This window comes from Sapajus apella, unplaced genomic scaffold (genome assembly GCF_009761245.1).
Source record: "Sapajus apella isolate SASKATOON/1434 unplaced genomic scaffold, GSC_monkey_1.0 scaffold59, whole genome shotgun sequence".
Classification (NCBI taxonomy): domain Eukaryota; kingdom Metazoa; phylum Chordata; class Mammalia; order Primates; family Cebidae; genus Sapajus; species Sapajus apella.
Genome location: NW_022436999.1, coordinates 5,798,254 through 5,821,919, shown reverse-complemented (window position 1 = coordinate 5,821,919; position 23,666 = coordinate 5,798,254). Strand labels below are relative to the sequence as shown.

Here is a 23,666-nt window from a genome sequence, read left to right as displayed (position 1 = left end):
AAAAAAAAAAAAAAAAAGAAAAAAGAAAAAAACCACATTGAGATTGAGATACCACCTCATGTCAGTTAGAATGGCAATCATTAAAAAATCTGGAGACAACAGATGGTGGAGAGGATGCGGAGAAAATGGAACACTTTTACACCATTGGTGGGAGTGTAAATTAGTTCAACCATTGTGGAGGACAATGTGGTGATTCCTCAAGGACCTAGAAATAGAAATTCCATTTGACCCAGCAATCCCATTACTGGGTATAAATTGTTCTGTTATAAAGACACATGCACATGTACGTTCGTTGCGGCACTGTTTACAATAGCAAAGACCTGGACTCAACCCAAATGCCCATTGATGATAGATTGAACAAGGAAAATGTGGCACATATACACCATGAAATACTATGCAGCCATAAAAAAAAACAATGAGTTTGTGTCCTTTGTAGGGACATGGATGAATCTGGAAACCATCATTCTCAGCAAACTGACAGAAGAACAGAAAAACACCGCATGTTCTCATTCATAGGTAGATGTTGAACAGTGAGAACACATGAACACAGGAAGGGGAACATCACACACTGGGGTCTTTTTGGGGGGGAAAATGGGAGGGACAGGGGGGGGTAGGGGGGGTGGGGGAGGGATAACATGGGGAGAAATGCCAGATGTAGGTCACGGGGGGATGGAGGCAGCAAACCACATTGCCCTGTGTGTACCTGTGCAACAATCCTGCATGATCTGCACATGTACCCCAGAAGCTAAAGTGCAATAAAATTATATTAAAAAAAAAAATTGACAATTTATAATATATAATTATATATTATATATAAATGGAAATGGAATAATTAAGTCAGGCTAGTTAACATATTACCTTAATTATTAGACGTTTTTTGTGTGTGTGGTAAGAATTTTTGAAATATATAGTATCCCATTATTAACTATTCACCATGCTATGCAGCAGGTCTCAAAAAACAAACATATTCCTGTCTAATTGAGATTTTGTATCATCTTCCCATTCCATAACCCAGCCTCTGTAAAAACCATTCTGCTCACTGCTTCTGTGAGTTAAATTGTTTTAGATTCCTCATACATGAAAACATGCAGTATTTATCTTTCTGTGTCTGACTTTTTTTACTTAGAATAATGTTTTTCGTTTCCATTCATGTTGTTGCAAATGATGGATTTTCTTCTTTATAAAGGCTAAATAGTATTCCGTTATATATGTGTGTATATACACGTACTCTCTACATTTTCTTTATTCATCTGTTGATGGACACTTAAGTTGGTTTCATAATTTGACTATTGTGAACAGTGCTACAGTTAACATGAGAATGCAGACATCTCTTCAACAAACTGATTCAAATCTTTTGGGTAAATACCAAGAAGTGAGATTGCTGGATCATGTGATAATTAGACTTTTAATTTTGTTTTTCTCTCCTATTTTTTTTTTATTAAGTTCTGGAGTATGTGTGCAGGATGCACAGATTTGTTACATAGGTAAATGTCTGCGATTGTGGTTTGCTGCACCCATTTTTTTGAGGAACCTCCATACAGTTTTCCATATGGCTATACTAATTTATATTTCCATCAACAGTGTACAGGGAATATTCTTTTTCTCTTTTCTCCATATTCTTGCCAACATGTCTTTTTGATAGTAGCCATTCTGATAGATGTGAGATGATACTGTGGTTTCAATTTGCATTTCCCTAATGATGAGTGATGTTGAACATTTTTTCATGTATCTATTGGCCATTTGCATATCTTAAAAAAATTTTTTTTGTATGACATAGCCTCAGCAGGTCCTGAGAACATGTGCCCCCATTTGTATATCTTTTGAAAAATGCTCTCTCAGTTCTCTTACCTATTTTTAAATGGAGTTTTTTGTTTTCTTGCCATTGAATTGTTTGAGTTCCATTTATACTTCCTATCTGTGGGCTTGGAAATCCATAGATTCAACCAACCACGGAGTGAAAATATTAGGGAAAAAACTGTACAAAAATAAAAAGTCATATAAATTTTTAAAATATAGCATAATAGCTATTTGCATAGCATTTATATTGTATTAGGTATTATAAATAATCTAGAGATGATTTAAAGTATATGGGAGAATGTGGATAGGTTATATGCTAATACTTTGCCATTTTTAATAAGGGACTTGAGCATCTGCAAATTTTGATATGCATCAGAGTCCTGGAACCAGTTCCCCTGTGGATGCTGGCAGCATGACTGTATTTTAGATATTGACTCCTTATCAGAAGTATGGCTGGGCTTGCAGATATTTACTCCTAATCTATAGGTTGTCTCAGCACACTTTTTTTTTTTTTTTTTTTTTGAGAAGGGGTTTTATTCTGTCACCCAGGTTGGAGTGCATTGGCATGATCTCTGCTCACTGCAGCCTCCATCTCCCAGGCTCAAGCAGTCCTACTTCCACTTCTTGAATAGGTGAGACCACAGGTGCGTGCCACCACACCTGGCTAATTTTCTGTGTTTTTGGTATATAATAGGGTTTTGCCATGTTGGCCAGGCTGGGCTTGAACTCCCGAACTCAGGTGATCCACCCACCTCGGCCTCCCAAAGTGCCTCGATTACAGGCATGAGCCACTATCCCCAGCCTAGCATACCGTTAATTGTTTCTTTTGTTGTGCAGGAGCTTTTTAGTTTAATATGGTCTCATTTGTCTATTTTTGCCTTTATTGCTGGTGCTCTTTTGGTGTCAGATTAAAAAGAAAATCATTGCCCAGATCCATGTTGTGCTATTTTCTTCATGTTGTAGTTTTACAGTTTCTGATCTCATGTTTGTCTTTGAATTCATCTTGAGTTAATTTTTGTACCATAACTGGTATGAGTAAAGATCCATTTTCATTGTTCTACATGTAGATAACCAGTTTGGAAATAAATTTTTAATAAAATTTTGTAACTGAATGTTTTAGGATACAGATGGTTAGTAAATTGTAAATACAACAGTATTTTTTTTTCAGCCATTTTGTCCATGTTACCTTGTTTTAATTTTTATCTCAAAGCCATTACACGACCTAGAATCATGGGGTGAGAATAGGAGCCTATAAACTAAATCTTTCATTTACAGATATGTTATATGTATGCTTTTTGCCAGAAATGCAAAAGTTGTTAAGTTTCTTCAAGTTTACATCTGAGAAAAATTGTGTCTTCTAAGCTAATGATACTACCTTATTGATATCCAACAGAATTGAGTGTCAGGAATCATGTTATTCTTTTTCTGTCCATGAGGGCAGATGATTTATGTGGTTTTAAGTTATAATATATGTTACTCTTTATTCCCATGTGAAATCTTACTGGGTTTTTACTTTGAAGATTTTTTAAATTGGGGTTTTGCTTCCATTCCTTACAAATTTTGTCTGGTATAGTATATTGTAAATACAGTTTAAGCTATATGAAAATAGCAGTGGTGCTGGCCATGGTGGCTCACCCCTATAATCCTAGCACTTCGGGAGGCTGAAGCAGGTGGATCACCTGAGGTCAGAAGTTTGAGACCAGCCTGGCCAACATGGCAAAACCCCATCTCTACTAAAAATACAAAAATTATCCGGGTGTGGTGGCACACACCTGTAGTTTCAGCTACTCTGGAGGCTAAGGCAGGAGAATTGCTGGAACCTGGAGTTGGGGATTGCAGTGAGCCAAGATTGCACCACTGCACTCCAGCCTGGGTGACAGAGCAAGATTCCATCTCAAAAACAAACAAACAAAAAAAACTTAAAAAAATAAAAAAGGCAGTGGTTTCTTTGGAGTGCAATTATCTGGGTGACAAATGAAGGTACTTCTATCAGAAACCTAAACCATGAACTTTGTAGAATTTTAGAAACGCCCTTTATTATAGGATGTGTCAGGGTGTTCTACTAAACAGTAAACCCAGAGCCTGGGCATGGTGACTCATGCCTATAATCTCAGCGATTTGGGAGGCCAAGTGGGGAGGACTCTTGAGCCAAGACCAGACTGGGCAACATACTGAGCAACATATGGGCAACATATCTTATCCCTAAAAGGAACAAAAAGTAGCTGGGCATGGTGATGTGTGCCTGTAGTCCCAGCTACATAGGAGGCTGAGGTGGGAGGATTGCATGAGCCAGGAGTTTAAAGCTGCAGTGAGGTGTGATTATGCCATTGCACTCCAGCCTGGGCAACAGAGTGAGACCCTATCTCTATTTAAAAGAAAAGTAAAAAGGCCAGGAGCTGTGGCTCCCACCTGTAATCCCAGCATGCTGGGAGGCCAAGATGGGTGTATCACCTGCGGTTCCAAGTTCAAGACCAGCCGGGCCTACATGGTAATACCCCGTCTCTACTAAAAATACAAAAATTAGCTGGGTGCAGTGGCACAAATCCCAAATCCTGGCTGCTTTGGAGGCTGCGGCATAAGATTTTAAAACTTTTTTAAAATCTGTTAAAAAAAATTATTTTTTTTGTAGAGACAGGGTTTCACTATGTTGTTAAGGCTGGTCTCAAACTCCTGGTCTCAGTGATCCTCCTGTCTGCTTCCCAAAGTATTGGGATTACAAGTGTAAGCCACCATCCCTGGTGTAAAAACTTTTTATATTGTGCCCATTGAGTTAAACAAGTTCAATTTACTTCAAATACATGTTTAAAATTAAAAAAAGTATATTTAGTTCTTTTTACTTCTGTAATTTAAGAACTCATTTTTCAGTTAGATCTTGGGGACTTTATTTTTGTTTAAGTTGTGCCTTTTTTACTGAATAATAATTTCAGCGCTAATCCACTGCATGAGTAACCCAAATATCTCAATTTTTTTTGAGAAGGAGTCTCACTCTGTTGTCGAGGCTGACAGGCAGTGGTGTGATCCCAGTTCACTGCAACCTTTGCCTCCCAGGTTCAAGCAATTCTCATGCCTCAGCCTCCCAAGTAGCTGGGATTGCAAGCGTCTGCCACCACACCTGGCTAATTTTTGTATTTTTAGTAGAGACAGGGTTTCACCATGTTGGCCAGGCTGGTCTCAAACTGCTAAGTTTCTTCTGTGAAGATAGTCATTCATTGTTGGAAACTTAAATTTATACAAGGAGTTAAACAGTTATCGAGTAAATAGGGTCTTTTATGTGATGTCAGTATATGACTTATTTTTGGAATATATAATTATCGTTTAAAAAACTTGGTTTCTTGGCCAGGCACAGTGGCTCATGCCTATAATCCCAGCACTTTGGGAGGCCAAGGTGGACAGATCGCTTGAGCCCAGGAGTTCAAGACCAGCCTGGGCAACATGGTGAAACCCTGTTGCTAGTAAAAATACAAAAATTAGCCAGGAGTGGTGGTGGGTCATGCCTGACTATAGTCCCACCTACTCAAGGAGGCTCGAGTGGGAGGATCACTTGAGGCTGGGGAGGCAGAGGTTGCAGTGAGTCAAGATTGTGCCACTCTACTCCAGTGTAGCTCACAGAGCAAGACCCTATCTCAAATAAATAAATACAAAAATTAAAAACTTGGTTTCTTTGAGATATAATTTACATGCAACAAGATGACATTTTAAGTGTATAATTTGAGGTTTTGTTTTCTTTTAAAATCAGCAGAATGAGTATAACTTCAGTTAAAATTCAGGGTTTTTTGGTTTTTGTTTGTTTTATTTCGTTTTGTTTTTTTTCAGACAGTTTCATTCTTGTCACCCAGGCTGGAGTGCAGTGGTGCAATCTTGGCTCACCACAAGCTATGCCCCCCAGATTCAAGCAAATCTCCTGCCTCAGCCTCTCGAGTAGCTTGGATTATAGGCATGCACCACCACACCTGGTTAATATTTATATTATTAGTAGAGATGGGATTTCACCATGTTGGCTAGGCTGGTCCCAAATTCCTGACCTCAGGTGATCCACCTGCCTCAGCCTCCCAAAGTGCTGGGATTACAGGCATGAGCCACTGCGCCCAGCAAAATTCAGTAATTTTAAGTGTTCAATTTAATGAGTTTTTAAAACTGTTTTATTGAGGTATAATTTATATTTTATAAGAGTTGGGTTTTATGGGGACAGTTTAAGTTTTAGTAAGTTTATGTAGTCATGCAGACTATCACTGAAATCTGATACTAGGATACTTTTATAACATGCAAACGTTCCCTCCTTGCTTTTTTGCAGCCAGAATCTGCTTCCAGCTTCAGGAAACCATGAAACTGCTTTTTCTAATAACACAGTTTTGCGTTTTCTAGAAATTTTGTGCAGGTGGTATCACACTCTTCTGTCTGGCATTGTGTTTTTGAGACTTCATGTTGTTGGATATAGCAGTAGTTTGCCCTTATTGCTGAATTCCATTTTTTGTTTATCCATTCCTAGCTGAAGGATAGCATATGGTTTTAGACTATTATTAATAATGCTCCTATGCATACTCATTACAAATCTCTCTTTGTGAATTTTACAGATAAAAATATGTTTCTTTCTCTTGTGTGAAATGGCTCAGTCATATGGTAACTATATGTTTGACTTTTTAAGAAATACCAGACTGTATAGTTTCACATTCTCATCAGCATTGTATAGGGGCTCCCGTTCCTTCACATTCTCTCCAGTGCTTAATATTGTTACTTTTTAATTTTAGCCATCTTATTGTTTGTGGTGGTATTTCATTGTATATTTTTTAAACAGCAATATTGAGATAGAAGTCTCATACTCTACAATTCATCTGGTAACAGAAAGGGGTCCTGATCCAGACCCCCGAGAGGGTTCTTGGATCTTGCATGAGAAGGAATTTGGGGCAAATCCATAGAGTAAAGTGAAAGAAAGTTTATTAAGACAGTAAAAGAATGAAAGAATGGCTAATCCATAGGCAGAACATCACACCAACATGTTACTTCTTGATTATATGAAGCAAGGGGTGGATTATTCATGAGTTTTCCGGGAAAGGGGTGGGCAGTTCGCAGAACTGAGGGTTCCTTCCCTTTTTATACCATAGAGGGTAACTTCCTGATGTTGCCCTGATATTTGTAAGCTGTCATGGCACTGGCAGGAGTGTCTTTTAGCATGCTAACTATAATGAGCAGTGAGCACCACCAGAAGTCACTTTCATCGCCATCTTGGTTTTGGTGTGATTTGGCTGGCTTCTTTACCCTAATCTGTTTTGTCAGCACAGCCTTTGTTGCCCGACTTTGTGCTGACCTCCTATCTTATCCTGTGACTTAGAATACCTAACCTCCTGGGAACGCAGCCCGGTAGGTCTCAGCCTTATTTTACGCAGCCCCTATTCAAGATGGAGTTGCTCTTGTTCAAATGCTTCTGACACATCCATCTCAAGTGTGCAAATTCAGTGGATTTTAGTATATTTAGAGTTGTACAACCATCACCACAATTAATTTCCATCATCCCTCAAGAGAAACTTGCATGCCTTGGCCATAATACTCCCACCCATTCACCCCCAGTTTTAGGCAACCACTGATCTACTTTCCATCTATATTTGCCTCTTCTGGATATTTCATAAATAGTATCATACAGTATGTGGTCCTTTGCTGCTGACTTCTTTAAATCATGTTTGCAGGGTTAATCTATGTTGTAGCATGCATCACTACTTGTTTCATATAGGATTATACAGCTTTTAATAAATTCATCAGTTGAACATTTGGATTTTTTTCTACTTTTTTATGAATGCTGCTGCTATGAATATTTTTGTACAAGCTTTGTGTGTGTGTGTTTGTAGATGTATGTTTTTATTTTTCTTGGTGTATGCCTAGGAGTAGAATTGCTGATATGATAACTCTGTGTTTAGCCCTTTGAGGAATTACCATACTGTTTACATTGTGTTATTGGAACATTTCCATTTGACATTCCTAACCTCACTAATATGCAACAACAGTTGTTTTTTTTTGTTTGTCTTTTTTTTGACAGAGTCTCTCCCTGTGTCCCAGGCTGGATTGCAGTGTCGTAATTTTGGCTCACTGCAATCTCCGCCTCCCATGTTTAAGTGATTCTCCTGTCTCAGCCTCCTGAGTAGCTGGGATTACAGGTGTGCCGTACCACACTCAGCTAATTTTTATATTTTTAGTAGAGATGGGGTTTTACGATGTTAGCCAGGATGGCCTCCATCTCCTGACCTTGTGATCTACCAAATTGATATCTATTAGACGCAGGGGTCGTGGTGCATTTTTATGATTTCTTACTAAGAAATCCTAGTTATCTGTAGACATAATTGGTTATCATATTGAATTGGTCTTCCTCCTTTACCCCCTTAAAAACACTGCAGACATTTACATTTGATCAATTGTCTCATTTTTCTTTTTTATAGAATAAGAAACTTGGCCTGAGTTTTGTGAAAAACCAGAGAAGAGAAACTAAAAGGACAGTAGACAAGGGTTTTCCAGTTTGCATAATGTAAGTTCTTTTCACTTTTCTTGGCTTGAATCTTGTGTTAGCTGACAAAGCCGTTTCTATGGAAACATAGTTTAACCTCTTAGAATGTCAGAGGAATGCTGATCACTTAAAATGAGACTTCCCAGCTGCTGGTCAAAGGGCATTACTGACTGGAGAAAGAGGAGAAGGATGAATTCAAAAAATTCTAGAGTTCTGGACACTAGTGTAGGCTGAACATGTTTATGCATATGAAGTATATCTCTTCCATTTTCCTCTGCCTAAAAATTAAGATGCTGATAATATAGGAAATTGGATTTCTGCTGACCTATCTTGATTCTCAGCACTTACACAGATGGTTCTATTTGTTGGTACCATTTTCAGTGAACCTGTACCCCTTAGGCCATCTCAGTCCCTACAGTCTCAGTCATTTGCACTTGTTATGAAGCTTATTTAGCTTCCTTTTGCCCCTTTCTCCCACAGCTAAAACCCTTTCTCCCCAGTTTGAGGTTAGCATTGAAACAGCTTTGGCATGCTAGTCTGAAAATTTTTCTTACTTCGTGTACTATGTAAAGATTTTTGTATTTGTTTTCTAGCAGGGATGGGAACAGGGATTCTGATGAGGATTTGAAATGTAATCCTTTGAAGCTTTTTTTTTTTTCCCCCAAACGTATAATTGGAGAGTTGAGAAGAAAAGAATTAGAGCCTGTATCTGGTAACTCTGCTGTCTTCATTACCAGCTTTTGAATTGTCAAAGGACTTTTTTATTTTTTTTTAGAGAGGGAGAGTGCAGTTGCTTTGGACTCGGAGGACTCTTTTACTTTTATGATATGTATAGAGTACATGTATGAGCTAGCATATTTGTGGAGTGCTTGTTTAAAAATTATAATGATCTTAATGCTAAAACCATAGGATACAGCATAATGTTTCTTTAATTCTGGAAGAACTTTAGGATCTTTCATGGCCCTCATTAAATTAACTTGTGAGCATTATAGAGTCTTCTTGGAGTACTAAATGATGAAGTAATTATTTAACAAAGTAGTCTGGAAAGATTTGAAGAATTAGGGACTTGAGGGAGGTCTTGAAGGTAGAAATCAATGGAAAAGTAGTTAGCAAGTCATTTGGCCAGAAAGAAAAAAGATATGGTATAGACACAAATGAGGAAGGTAAATTAGAAGGCTCATGCAGGCGAGTAGTAAAAGGTATAGCTAGAAAACTTAGATTTATCTTGTGAGTTTGGACTTTATGCTCTAGTGTGAAAGCCATCAAAAGTTCTGAACAGAGGAGTGGTTTGCTCATATACTTAATTAAGCATATCACTTACCAGATATCATGGCTATACAGGTGAACAAGACAGATTCCTGCCAATTAGATAATTTACCTGTGTGATCTACAGTCATCTTGAAATTAATGTGTCTAAACCCATTTTCCTTTAATTTCCCTGTATCTGATTCTCCATCATAGTTAGTGTGACATTGTCTTCTACCTAGTAAGCCAAGGATAGTACTTAAGAGTGATGGTTCTGGACCCACACTGCCTGTGGGCAATACTACGGATCCAGAGATGGGTCAACCTGGTTCTTAACTTCAAGGAGCTTCTAGTCTGATGAGATAGAAAGGCAGAGATATAAATAGCTATAGTCCAGCTTGATTAAAAATGTGACAGGGATTGTAGGATTCCAGAGGAAAATGTATTTGAGCTAAGACTTAAAAGGAGAGTAGGCAAAGATTAGATCCTAGGCAGTCTGATTCTGGAGGCTGTTCTCTTAAATATGTTGTCTTGAGTGACTGGATGGCTATAGTAACATTGGTTAGAACTGAAAACGGGGAGAGGATTAAAGAGAATAGGAGGAGATTAAAGGGAAATAAGAGTTTAATTTTGGCCCTGTTAATTTCTAGATTCTTACGGGAAATTCTGATAAAATAGTGGTCAGGGATCTTGTCTCAATAACCGTAGTATCTAGCCAGGGGTAAATAATTAAATTTATGTGCTCACTTTGGCAGCACATATACTAAAATTGGAACGATACAGAGATTAGCATGGCCCCTGCGCAAGGATGACATGCAAATTCGTGAAGCGTTCCATGTTACTATTTTTTTAATTTAAAAAAATAAATAATTAAATTTATGTACATATCATTCCTCTATTTAATTTAATTTATTTATTTTTGTTTTGAGATGGAGCTTCGCTCTTGTTGCCCAGGCTGGAGTGCAATGATGAGATCTCAGCTCACCACATCCTCTGCCTCCTGGGTTCAAGCGATTGTCCTGCTTCAACCTCCTGAGTAGCTGGGATTACAGGCATATGCCACCACGACCGGCTAATTTTGTATTTTTAATAGAGAAAGGGTTTCTCCATGTTGGTCAGGCTGATCTTGAACTCCTGACCTCAGGTGATCCACCTGCCTCAGCCTCCCAAAGTGCTGGGATTATAGGCATGAACTACTGTGCCCGGCCACTCCTCTTTTTTAAATCTTTGATGACTCTCTTTTTCCACAGAATTAAGGATTTATATTTAAGACTTTTCATAAGATGGACCCAATCAAACTTTCTAGTTATATCTTCCACTACCCTATTTTAGTTCAACTAGCCTTATTTGTACTTTCCCCTCACACCTTTCATCTTCCCACCTTTGGTTCATATGGCTCCTTTCTTATTTCTTTATCTTGTCTTGAAAGTCCACTTCAAACCTTGTTTCTTATCTACAAAATGGGCATATTTGGATCTACTTCTAGAGTTGTAATGAGGAATAAATGAGTGAATACTGTGTGGAGTGCTTGCAGTATTGGCTGGCACATAAAGAAGTGCTTAGTAAATGTTAGCTATAGTTATTGTAGTTGTCACTATACTACTACTACTAATCCTACTCCTACTACTTCTTCCTCCTTTACCTTTCACTTACTCACTTTTTGCTCTCCTATATGAAATAAACACTAAGTTCTACTGATTCTATAACCCTTCTTTCTTTCTCTCTGTCTCTCTTTTCTTTCGTTTCCCTCGCTCCCCCCTCCCTTTCTTCCTCCCTCCCTCCCTCCCTTCCTTCCTTCCTTCCTTCCTCCCTTCCTCCCTTCCTTCCTCCCTTCCTTCCTCCCTCTCAGGCTGGAGTGCAGTGGCATGATCTTGGCTCACTACAACCCCTGCCTCCCGGGTTCAAGTGATTCTCATGCCTCAGCCTCCCGAGTAGCTGGGACTACAGGAACAAGCCACCATACCTGGATAATTTTTTTATGTTTTAGCATTTTTCCTAGAGATGGGGTTTCACCACATTGCCCAGGCTAATCTCAAACTCCTGGTCTCAAGTGATCCACTGCTTCAACCTCCCAAAATGCTGGTATTACAGGTGTGAGCTACTGTGCCTGGTCTATAACCTATGTATTTCTTGAATGTAACTTACTCATTCTCACTGTACTACTTGAGCACCCTATTTCTGATAGGTGCTTTGAGTCTGGTCTCATTGCCACCCTTCAGTCAGCCCTCTATCCTTCAGTAGTAGTGATATTTCTATAAAAATGAATGTGATTACGTCATCCCCTGTTTAAAATCTTTTAATTATTCTTAACTATTTTCAGGGTAAAGATCTAAAACTCTTCTCAGGATGGCCTCCTGCTTGCCTTTCCAGTTTTATCGTTACTGATGTACAGCATATTCCCATTGTCCCATCCAGTTTATTGTATTCTATTCTGTTTCCTGAAAGTGCCATTCTGTCATACTCTTCCTTCCTAGAGGTCATGTGAGCCTGTCTGCCTGGAGTAGACCTTTCTGCTAGCTGGCTAATTTTTAGTTGCCCTTTGATATACAGCTCAAAGAAATCTATCCTTATGTTTTGAGTATTTCCTATCACCTTTTACCACAGACTAAGTTTTATAGTTCATTATCTGTGACATTCCAAGTTGAGTTGAACAGATAGTTATTGGGCATTTCTTATGATATGTATTAGGCTAAGCACTGGAGCTGTGAAAGTAAGGCATGATCCCTAACTCTAACAAATTTAGAATCTGGTAAGGAGACTGGGGAAATAATCATTTATTTTCTTTGCTTTCTCTCCCAGTAGACTGAACATTCCTGGGGAAATAACCAAAATGAAATTTAAAGCAGATTACTACCAGGTTGCAGAAATTTTTTGAGAGCAAAGATTGTATCCAGATATACAAGTGTGATAATAAATAGTCCAAGCATGAGAATTTTGACCTGGCCTGGTCTATCTTGCATGACCTCTAATTTTCCCTATAGTATAATGAATATGGACACAGATGTAGACCTTTTAAGCCGAATTTTATGTTTCAGATCATAATTTATATATATATCAGTTTAAAATTCATCATTTATTATTAAATTTGATTTTTAATATCCAGTAATTGTTATAGAGAGGGTTGAGGGTTTTAATTTTCTGAAAATATGTACACTCCTCAGTTTTTAAAATTAAGCATAGCACAGCAGTAACTCCTACATAATTTTCTGCTTACTTGTAAGGAAAAACATTTAAAAAGCTGAATTTGCATTTGCATATAGTCAGTGCCTAACATAAGAATTGTCTAACATAAATCAAATAGCTGTCATGTTAATGAAAGGCACTTTAATGGTAAATAAGGTGCTTATGTGTGTAGATCACATTTAGAAAGAAAGAAGCCAAAAGTTGGATGAAAGACAGAAAACTCTACCAAAATTTTTGTGCAAATATAGTTTTAATAATGGCTCATGTAACTGACATCAATTTTGCTGATTGTTGGATTAGTGGTTTTCCTGATAGCCTAGTTGGGTTTGTACTAAGCATTTTGTCTTCTGTCCCTATTTGCACTATGACCCAAGATATTTGAGAGAAGATTGGCTGATATTAAGAATATTGTCTGAAAACCTGGCTTTTGTAGTTGGCATTGTGCTCTAACCGCCTGCTTACTAAAGTGATGCCCAACTCAAGGAGGTAGTAGGCTTATTATTGTAAATATTATTGCTCTTGAGCAAGAGAAAAAAAAAAAGCTAATTAGATTTAAAGTGTGGGTTTACGCATATGTAAACAATCTGCCTATTTACGCCTGAGAAATAGCTTGATGAAAAGCCAGAGTTATCTGGTAAAATATTTTTATTTTCTAAAATATGTTGAAAGATTTTTAAAATACGAGAATCAAGTTAATACTGGTAATTAATGTAAGTATACATTATCTCTTGTGAAACTCAGAACAGTCAATCCTGTGAATAAAGTTTCCGAGTGAATCTTGGTCAAAGAGAGAAAATGGTCTTAAATCATAAAACTAGAGGATTAAAAATTCAGTTATCTTCCTGTTTATTGTGATCTTTTTGCTGTACAGTATGACTTTCAAAAGTTTTTGAGTGGTAACAGATACTACCATTTTCTGTAACTGAATCCTTGTAGAGATAACCCCAATTCTTTTTTTTTTTTTTAAGATGGAATCTCGCTCTGTCACTCAGGCTGGAGTGTAGTGGTGCGATCTCAGCTCACTGCAGCCTCCGCCTCCACCTCCCAAGTTCAAGCCATTTTCCTGCCTCAGCCTCCTGAGTAGCTGGGATTACAGGTGCCTGCCACCACAACTGGCCAATTTTTGTATTTTTTTAGTAGAGACAGGGTTTCGCCATGTTGCCAGGCTGGTCTCGAACTCCTGACTTCAGGTGATCCACCTGCCTTGGCCTCCCAAAGTGCTGGGATTACAGGTATGAGCCACCGCACCCAGCCCAATCCTTTTTTTTCTTAAATGGGACCAGTTATAAAGACTGATAACCTGTGTAATCCTTGTCTCAATGTAGTTTTGTCTTGTAGCTGCCTCAGCTGCTAATTGAAGTTTGGGCATGTTCTTCATCTCAAAAACTCCTAAACATGAATGAATTATCCTCCAGAATACTGCTTGTATTTCAAATGAGGTACAAACATGGCTGCTATATGCCAGATCAGTTGATCATTCATCAATTTCTTTAGTGGTTAACTAGTAAGTTATTTCAAGCCCATGTTTACTGTTGAGCATAAGGTACTGTGTTGAGACAACTACTAAAAGATGAGTAAAGCACCTTTTTATGTTTTAAGCAAGCAACCTGTTCCCTACGAAACTAATACTGCAGACTTTTTATCTTCCCACTTTGCTAAACTTTCCAGTACTATATATCATTTTTCTTAGCTTTAAAATTGAATAGTATGTTTCACGTTATTGGAAGGGGACTTTTTGGGGGAGAGGGGGATCTTGATTTCCTCACCATTATCTGTAAAAATGAAAGTACTTAATCTACATAGCAAAATAATGTGATATACTTATTATTTTCTATGTTGTATGGAGATTAGAAGTAGGCTATGTAAAAACCTGCTTTTGTATTGTAATTCTTATACTTTTTTTTTCCCCCATCTTTCCCCTTAGATTTCCTTCATGGATACTTTTTCATAGCATTATTATGTGATGTGAGAAGTTTTTTTTTTTTTTTTTTTTTCCGAGTAACATGGATTTTATACTACAGAATCAAGAGAATTGGCCTTTAGGAAAAATTGATTTGTAAAAAGTGGTACAGGTTTTTATAGATAACCATGACAACATCCCATATGAATGGGCATGTTACAGAGGAGTCAGACAGCGAAGTAAAAAATGTTGATCTTGCATCACCAGAGGAACATCAGAAGCACCGAGAGATGGCTGTTGACTGCCCCGGAGATTTGGGCACCAGGATGATGCCAATACGTCGAAGTGCACAGTTGGAGCGTATTCGGCAACAACAGGAAGACATGAGGCGTAGGAGAGAGGAAGAAGGGAAAAAGCAAGAACTTGACCTTAATTCTTCCATGAGACTTAAGAAGCTAGCCCAAATTCCTCCAAAGACCGGAATAGATAACCCTATGTTTGATACAGAGGAAGGAATTGTCTTAGAAAGTCCTCATTATGCTGTGAAAATACTAGGTAAGTAAAAACAGAGGGATAATAGAAAACGTTTTGCTTTAATTTATCTGTGCCTTATAATGTATATGGGAAGGAAGCGGGTTTAAGAGAATATGAGTAATGTCAGTTTGAATTTCAGACCAAGATCTTTTGTTTTCTTGGAAACGCCATGTAACTATTGTTTATTGTTAGCAACATAGAGCTAAAAGCATGTGACTTAAATGTTCAGTCACTGTAACATGTTTTTTAGATATTAAAGAGTTCTACATGTGGCCTTAATATTTAAAGCTTTGAAATTTACCTTTCATATAAAACTCACAAACTTTCTGCAAAATACTAAAAAACAATTTTCAGATTTTGAATTTCTGATTTCCTTAAAGTTTGTAAAATTGTAATGAAATTAATAACTATAGTTTAAATTCTTTGATTTTTAAAATTAATGATTGTCGATAAAAAAGAACTGTTATTCATATAGCATCATAAACATAAAAATGGTATTTTCTATATATCCCCAAATTCTGTTCTGTGGAAAAAAAAAAAAAAAGTCCTATGAGATATAAATAGTTACAACCAAACCAAAAGAATTCTGTGACCAAATGCATTTTGAGAACTCTGGGCTAAATAAACTAAATAGCTTCTGATTACAGGACTTCTCATAGCTGTTAGAATGTTACTAGGCATTGTGAATCTACAAGGGAGGTTGGTGTCAAACTTAGAATATTTAATCATTGAATTTACTGCCCACCCTTCTTGCATGTGCACATACACCTAAGGGCTCACTGAACTAGTGTTAGGAGGGCATTTTATTTTTTGGTGGTTTGCTATTTTTTAGGTGTGAAAAAAAGAGTTATTTTTACTTTTTTGTAGAATGAGAGAGTTTTTATTGTCAGTGTCATTTTGCCATTCATTTAAGGGTCTGTTGAGTCTGTACTAAGTGTTTTAGCAAACATTGTTTCATGTAATAAAATAATCTTGTTAATAGTACTCTCTAATTGGAGATAAAAAAATTTAACCTTAGTTAAACAACTTTTTAAAGACACCAGTGGTAGAGCCAAGTTTGAATTTGCCAGATCTGAAGTTGATGTACTGCACAAAGTGAAAGATTTGCGTGGAAACCAATACCAAGCCAGCACTTTAATCACCAGGCCAGAGCTGTGGCTACCCAAAATAGAGCACCTTTTTCTAATTTGCCCAAAGGTACCGTGTATATGCCAGATTTGTTCCTCAGTAAGTCTCTTTATTCCAAGTTTGGAGCAGTGTCTACTACATCACCTCATCTGCTTTTCTTTGTTATAAATTTTTATTCAGGGTCCACATTTCATATGTACATGCTTCTCTGTGTTTTAAGAAATCATAGATATGTGTTTGGTCATAGTAAAGTCTGCTAAATGCTTTCAGATATTATAGTTACAGTGAAAGCTAAAAGATTACATATTTTTCTAATACATTTATGTGAAGGAATTTTATGTTCTTTTTTCCTGAGGGTTTTGTTAGAGTAAAAATACTTCATTCCTGATTACTTCTTACTGGCCTTCATTTCTCACCACTCTATTATTATTTATTAAAATATTCTGAATATATTCCATTGGAGAAGGTTTGTCACATCCAGTGCAAACCTGGATTGATTCTTCTGTTTTTCAGTTTACATTTCCTTAAAATTAATGTATTGTCCATGTCCATTTGGTTTACTTAGAATCAGGCATTAAGTATCCATCTGATAGGTAATATTCATGTAATCACAGTAAAGAAACAAACATAGCTTCAGCCAGATTCATTTAGTACAGGAAAAGTTACGGGTTTATGGTTTTGTTTTGCCTAAGCACAGAAAATTGGATATCATTTCTCTTATTATTATTTTTTTTTTGGCTTTTTCCTTTTTCTGTTTGTATTGCTGACTTTTCTACAAATTCAGATTAAAGGATACCTCTATTCCAATATGTAATCCACTGTGGTTTTAAAAAATACCTTTGCGTGGTTCTTGAATTCAAGGCAGCTTTATATATTTTATTTTAAAGTAATTTGAAATGTCATACCAGGTATTTGTAATTCATTTCTTGGACAGGAGAATATGTTTTGAGAAATAAATGATAGATTTTATGTTAATATATTCAACACAAATATCTGTTATGTAAGAATTATGAGAAATTAGCATAAAGTATTGTTTGTTATTGTCAGTCATAGCCTCAGGTTTTTAAGTTGTTGTTAAAAATGAAGCGTAAAAGCTTTTACCAAACTTTTTTTTCTTGTTCATAATCTGCTAACACATCAAACTGTAAGAGAAGTACTCCCTGAACATTGTGTCTCCTTGCTAGTATTTGGTTAATACCCATATGACAGGAGACAACTGCTCAGCCTTTTTCACATCCAGAAACAGCAACTTTGTTTTAAATGAGGGAAGATTGGGCAACTGATTTATTTCTTTGAGAGGAAGCCTTCAGTTTCTAAACAATACATCATCTTTTATCCGTGAGTAGACAAAATATTCTTTTAAGAATTGAAAATATGATTGGCAAGATTAATGGTCTGGGTGACTTTTAATGAAAAGTATTTGTAAATTTGGCAATGTATGATAATAAAATTACAGGGATGGAAATGATAGAAAAGACTCAGAAAGGATGAACTTAATTTTCTTGTTTAAAAGCAGAATTTTTTTGAAAGATAAAAAATAGTGATATGGAAACTAGATTTCAAATGAATGATTAATATGAGTATTACAAGTGGTAAAAACTTTGATATTCTGCATGTAGGCAAGCCTGGAAAGAAAAAAAAAACTTTGATGTTAGGGAGGCTTTCTTTAAAATTGGCGTTAGTTTTTAAAGCTTGCTTTGCTGCAAATATTATTCTCTTTGTTCTTTTTCATAATCAGAACAAACTAATTTGGGAGAGAAATCCTCAGAAAAGAAAAGAATGCAGGTTAGAGTGGATTGAGCTAGAGTAGTGTAATTTTCAGATATTTCTGTATTATGGATTTCACTGTTTTTGTGTTCTCAGATTAGTAATTTTGGGCCAGGGTTGTGGACAAGGAAATACAGTAGATAGAATACATAAAGGAAATAAACTAAGCAAGACTGCCATCTATCATATATGTGACTATAAAATTGTTAAATCTTTGAGGCAGTGTCAGAAAAGGGCACACAAACACACCCATGTGTATCCATGGTGAGCTGTTTAGTGGTTAATGAAAAGACTTGAAATTTGTAATTACGGGCTTTCTAATCCGCTATGAGATACTATTAGTGTGAAAAAGAAAAAAAAAAAAAAAACCACAGGGAAGAAAACTGGGAAAATAAAGATAAAGAACAAAATATTTTCAAGGAATTAATAGCATGTTTTAGTCTTAATTAATGCCTGCATATTTTTTGCCAGATGTCTCTGGATATTCAAACTATTAAGTCAAAAGATTATTGACATTTTAAAGTAAAATAGCTCTCTCACATTTCTTTCTGACATTTAACTGACTTTTGATTGACCATGGGGCATATTGGAATTTTGTGTGATTGTGATAAACTTTTTTAAAGGTTGGCTTTAAGGTAAAATTTATTTAAAGCCCGCATACAAAATCCTGGTGCCAGAAAATGTTGAGTTTTAGTTTGGCCCTGCCTCTGAGAAGTTAATTATTTTTGCTATCAAATTTTTGTTTATTATAGATATTTCCAAATAAATGTTATTAGCCATTCCTTTAGGGAATTATTTTACCCTCCTGGAAGTGAAATAATTAAATCTGTTGTCACTAGATTTAATGTATGAAGTGTTAGGATTATTTGAGAATTCTGTGATTTAGTCAAGTTGCTAAAATTAGAGCTAAAGATTTAAAAATTCATTAGAGTATATGTATAGTCATGTAAATTTTGTTTATTAAGTACACATAATTCTATGGAAAAATAACTGCTACGTCATTCAGTCTTTGACACAATGCATTAAAATTGCATTCCACCTATTAAGTAGTACATAGTAGGTTTTAAAACTGAGTTCCTCCTGCAAAGATTTGCTTCATTGTCTTATGGCACATTCAGAAATGTATGATGTAGTTGCATGTTGGAAAGTGCAGGGATGTTAGAGTCAGAACTGAATTTCAGTACTTTTTAATGTCACTGAATTGTCATTGACCTTGGACATGTTACTTAATTTTTCTGAGCCTTGGTTTCATGATTTTCTTTTTTTTTTTTTTTTAAATTATTATTATTATTTTTTTAATCTTTAAATTTTTTTTTCCCATTTATTTATTTTATTGCATTTTAGGTTTTGGGGTACATGTGAAGAACATGCGAAATTGTTGCATAGGAACACACGTTTCATGATTTTCTTGAGAACCAAATGAAAAAAGGTGTTTGAGTAAATGGCGGACTACGGGTTTGAATGAAATTTAATATTTGTGAGAACCAGAAGCTACCAGAGAGATCATCTGACCCTGTAGTCCATAAAATTAATTTGTGGATGTTAACCACTAATTTTTTATTTCATTTAAAAAAAACAGCTTTATTAAGAAATAATTCACATACCATAAAATTTCATCTGTTAAACTATAGAATTCATTAATTTTAAGTATACTCACAAGGTTGTGCAGGCAGGCATGGTAGTTCACGCCTGTAATACCAGCGCTTTTGGAGGCCAAGGCAAGAGTATCTCCTGAGCTCAGGAGTTTGAGACCAGCTTGGGCAACATAGTGAGACCCTGTCTTCTAAAAAAAAAAAAAAAGAGTCATCTGGGCATGGTGGCACGCTTCTGTAGTCCCAGCTACTGGGGATACTGAAGCAGGAGGATTTTTTGAGCCCAGGATACCAAGGCTATAATGCTTAAAAAACAAACCAAAACCAAGGTTTGTTTTCACTACTATATAATTCCAAAATATGTTGTACCCATTAATGGTCACTCTCTATTCTCTCTTCCACCTGGCCCCTGACAACCATGAATATACTTTCTGTCTTTTTGGATTTGCTTATTCTAGACATTTCATATTAATGAAATTACATAACATAGGCTCTTTTGTGACTTGGCCTCTTTTCATTTACTGTTATGTTTTCAGGATTTATCCATATTGTAGTGTGAATCAGTACTTAATTCCTTTTTATGGATGAATTAATATTCCACTGTACAAATATACCACATCTTGTTTTTCCATTCATCTAGGTTAAAAAAATTGTTTTTTAATTTTTATTTTTTATAGAGATGGGATCTCACTACATTGCCCAGGCTGGTCTTGACCTCCTGGCCTCAAGTGATCCTCCCACCTTGGCCTCCCAAAGTGCTGGGGTTACAGGCATGAGCCACTGCAATTTTGATTCCACAGGTAGATATACTGGAAACTGATATAATTTCCTGATACTTAGTAATATTAAGTTCCCCGTCCGAGTATCATATTTGACCCTACAGTTTAGGTGAAAAGAAGTCTTAAAAGTTTCAGAAAAAAGTCATGAAATTGGTTGGAATTGAAATTTCTGAGGACAGGTTAAAAGAGTCAGAATTATTTATGCAATGAAATGGAGAATCTCAATACTGGGTATAAGTCTCTAAAAGCTATCTGTTTTCATATGGGGCAAATGAAAGTAATACATAAAAATAAAGGATGCTGGCCAGGTGCAGCAGCTCACGCCTGTAATTTCAGCACTTTGGGAGGCCAAAGTGGGCAGTTCATCTGAGGTCAGGAGTTTGAGACCAGCCTGACCAATATGGTGAAACCCCGTCTCTATTAAAAATACAAAAAAAATTAGCCAGGCATGGTGGCACATGCCTGTAACTCCAGCTACTTGGGAAGCTGAGGCAGGAGAATCACTTGAACCTGAAGGTGGAGGTTGCAGTAAGCCTAGATTGTGCCACTGCACTCCAGCCTGGAAACAGAGCAGGACTCTGTCTCAATCAGTCAGTCAATCAATAAAGCCAATCTAGATGGAGATTCCTTAGGTTATAAAAATCTTTGTAACCAAAAAATCTTTCCACATGGCTACCCAGAGCTCTAGGCATTTGAAGGCAGGATTTTCTGATAAAGTAACTAGGTGATTGCTTTCTGTTGCCTGTTTTAGAGTCTTCATTCTTTTACATTTTAGACTGCCAGGAGAGAGCAAGGAAGGAGGACAGTTTAGGAGGGTAGACTTGTTGACCAATGTGTATGTTTGTATTTATCTGATTAGTTGTATCCCAAAGCCAAGTGTAAGGGATCTTTCTTACTTTAGAATAATATATTCTTTCTTTTAAATAATCAAGAGTTAAGTGTTGCATGAAATATTAGAGAAGATGGAAACTTAATTTCTATTGAAAAATCAGGTAAGAGGAAATAGGTCCAACTACAGGGCAAAGAATTTAAACTACATGTAAAGAAATTCCTCATAAGAAATTTGTTACAGACTAGAATTTATTACCAAAGCCAGATTTGCTATGCCTACCTCTACCTTCTGGGCAGAGTGCCTCCATCCTGCCTTAGTACTTACTTCTTGAACCACTCCCAACCTAGCACATATGTCAGTCTTTCCTCATTAGCCTTGCGGTTCTTCATTTCTCTCTTTATTTCTCTGTCCATGTGGTTCTTTCTTGTGTCTGTTGTCTGTCTGTATGGGATTGAGGAAGGAATTTCTTCTCTCTGTCCTCTGTCCTCTTTGTTGTCTCTGTGTCTTCATCTTTATTACGAAAGAGTTATTTGACAGGACTGATTTAGTTACATTTGAATGGATTTTAAAAATTTCCTGTGGAATTGTATAGAATATTGAAAAACTTGGGTGGATTTTTGTTTGTTTTAAGTAACAGATATATCCATCAAAGAATGGAACATTTCTTTGAGTGTGTGGAAAGAACAGAAAATTAACTGTTCTTTGCTGGGTGGGGTGGCTTATACCTATAATCACAGCATTTTGGGATGCCGAGGTGGGTGGATCCCTTGAGCTCAGGAGTCATAGATCAGCTTGGGCAACCAGGCGAAACTCCCATCTCTACTAAAACGTACAAAAATAGCCAGATGTGGTGGAATTCACCTTTGGTCCTAGCTACTCGGGATGCAGAGGCTGGAGGATCGCCAAAACCTCAGAAGTTAAGGCTGCAGTGAGCTGTGATTGTGCCACTACACTCCAGCCTGGGTGACAGAATGAGACTAGGTCTCAAAAAAAAAAAAAAAAAAGTAACTGTTGTTGAATAATACATATACGTGAAGTGCTTTTAAAAATGTACCATTTATGGCTGGGCTTGATGGCTCACACCTGTAATCTCAGCACTTTGGGAGGCCAAGGTGGGTGGATCATTGAGTCCAGGAGTTCAAGACCAACTTGGGCGACAGTGAAATCTTATCTCTACTAAAAAAATTAGTCGGGTGTAGCATAGTCCCTGTAGTCCCAGTCCCAGCTACTGGGGAGGCTGAAGTGGGAAGGATCACATGAGTCCGGAGCTCAAGTCTGCAGTGAGCTGTGTTCGTACTACTGAACTCTAGCTAGAGCAAGACCTTATCTCAACAAAAAAAAAAAAAAAAAAAAAGACCCTAGAGATTTTGCTTATGATTGAATTAGAACTCTGGAAAAATAGGTCTTCTAGATTTCCTTAGTGTTTTTTCATAAGTATATTGGATTAAAAGCCATTGTTCTGATGTAACAAGAAAGGATGAAATTATATTTAGTATATTCTAGTTAAAACTTCAGAAATATCAGTTTAATTCTAGTTATCAAAAAGTACTCTAGTAGAAAAATGGGCAGAAGAGAAACAAAGTGGATGAAAGAAGAAATTCAAATGGCTATAACTTGTAAAAATATGTTCAGTCGTACCAAATCTCCAAAAATTAGAAGATTGGTAACTCTTAATTGGATTTGTGTTTGTGGAAATAGGCATTCATGTGCATTACTGGCAGGGGTATGAATTAGTACAAATCCAGAAGGCAGCTTGGCAGTATGTATCAAAGTGTTAAATGGTTTTTATTATGTGATTAATAATTTTATCCTAGGAATTCCAAGGACTTGAAAAATAGGTTGCAAAACAGCATTTACAGTGTCATCTCTATGGTTAGACCAGCATTTTAAAAGTTAGAAAGGCTACATAGCATAACAAAATAATACCAGTAGTTATAACCGAAAGGTAGAAGTACAGATAATTTTCAAAATAATGTCAGTATTTTAATGTCCTTGTGAGTGGCTTTGGTACATAGAAGAGATTATGCAGAAACTCTTGGCCTTAAAAAATTTTAATTCCCCTGAGGTTGAAGACACCCAATAGGGATAACCTTCTGGGCTCTCTAAGGCTGCTTGTTGATTTCAGTCAGCAGTGCGATCTGAGGCTCTCAATTTTTTAAAATACCCTAACAGCCAGTGCAGTGGTGCAGTCTCAGCTCACTTCGACCTGGGGTTCAAGCAGTTCTCCTGCCTCAGCCTCTTGAGTAGCTGGGATTATAGGTATGTGCCACCATGCCCGGCTAATTTTGTGTTTTTAGTAGAGACCAGGTTTCTCCATGTTGGTCAGGCTGGGTCTCAAACTCCTGACCTCAGGTGATCCACCTGCCTCAGCCTCCCAAAGTGCTGGGATTACAGGTGGGAGCCACTGCGCCTGGCAATGAGG

At 36.8% G+C, this 23,666-nt stretch overlaps 1 protein-coding gene and 1 non-coding gene across 11 annotated transcripts in view; both read left to right on the top strand.

Annotated features, from left to right (window-relative positions):
* The window catches only part of MPP5 (membrane palmitoylated protein 5), a 101,777-nt gene that overhangs the window by 31,780 nt on the left and 46,331 nt on the right, over positions 1-23,666 (top strand). For 2 of the 10 annotated variants that reach the window (XM_032245851.1, XM_032245852.1), the window contains exons 2-3: positions 8,220-8,305; positions 14,637-15,167. In XM_032245851.1, the coding sequence (XP_032101742.1) occupies positions 14,801-15,167 (367 nt within the window). In that variant the 5' untranslated portion in view covers positions 8,220-8,305; positions 14,637-14,800. Of the gene's footprint in view, positions 1-2,421; positions 2,442-8,219; positions 8,306-14,050; positions 14,152-14,636; positions 17,613-23,666 lie in introns of those variants that run through there. The other 8 variants (XM_032245859.1, XM_032245860.1, XM_032245857.1 and 5 more) reach the window with 6 other exon arrangements.
* Positions 10,269-10,372, top strand: LOC116528733. Its single transcript, XR_004259166.1, has one exon. It is a non-coding gene; the product is annotated as a U6 spliceosomal RNA (small nuclear RNA).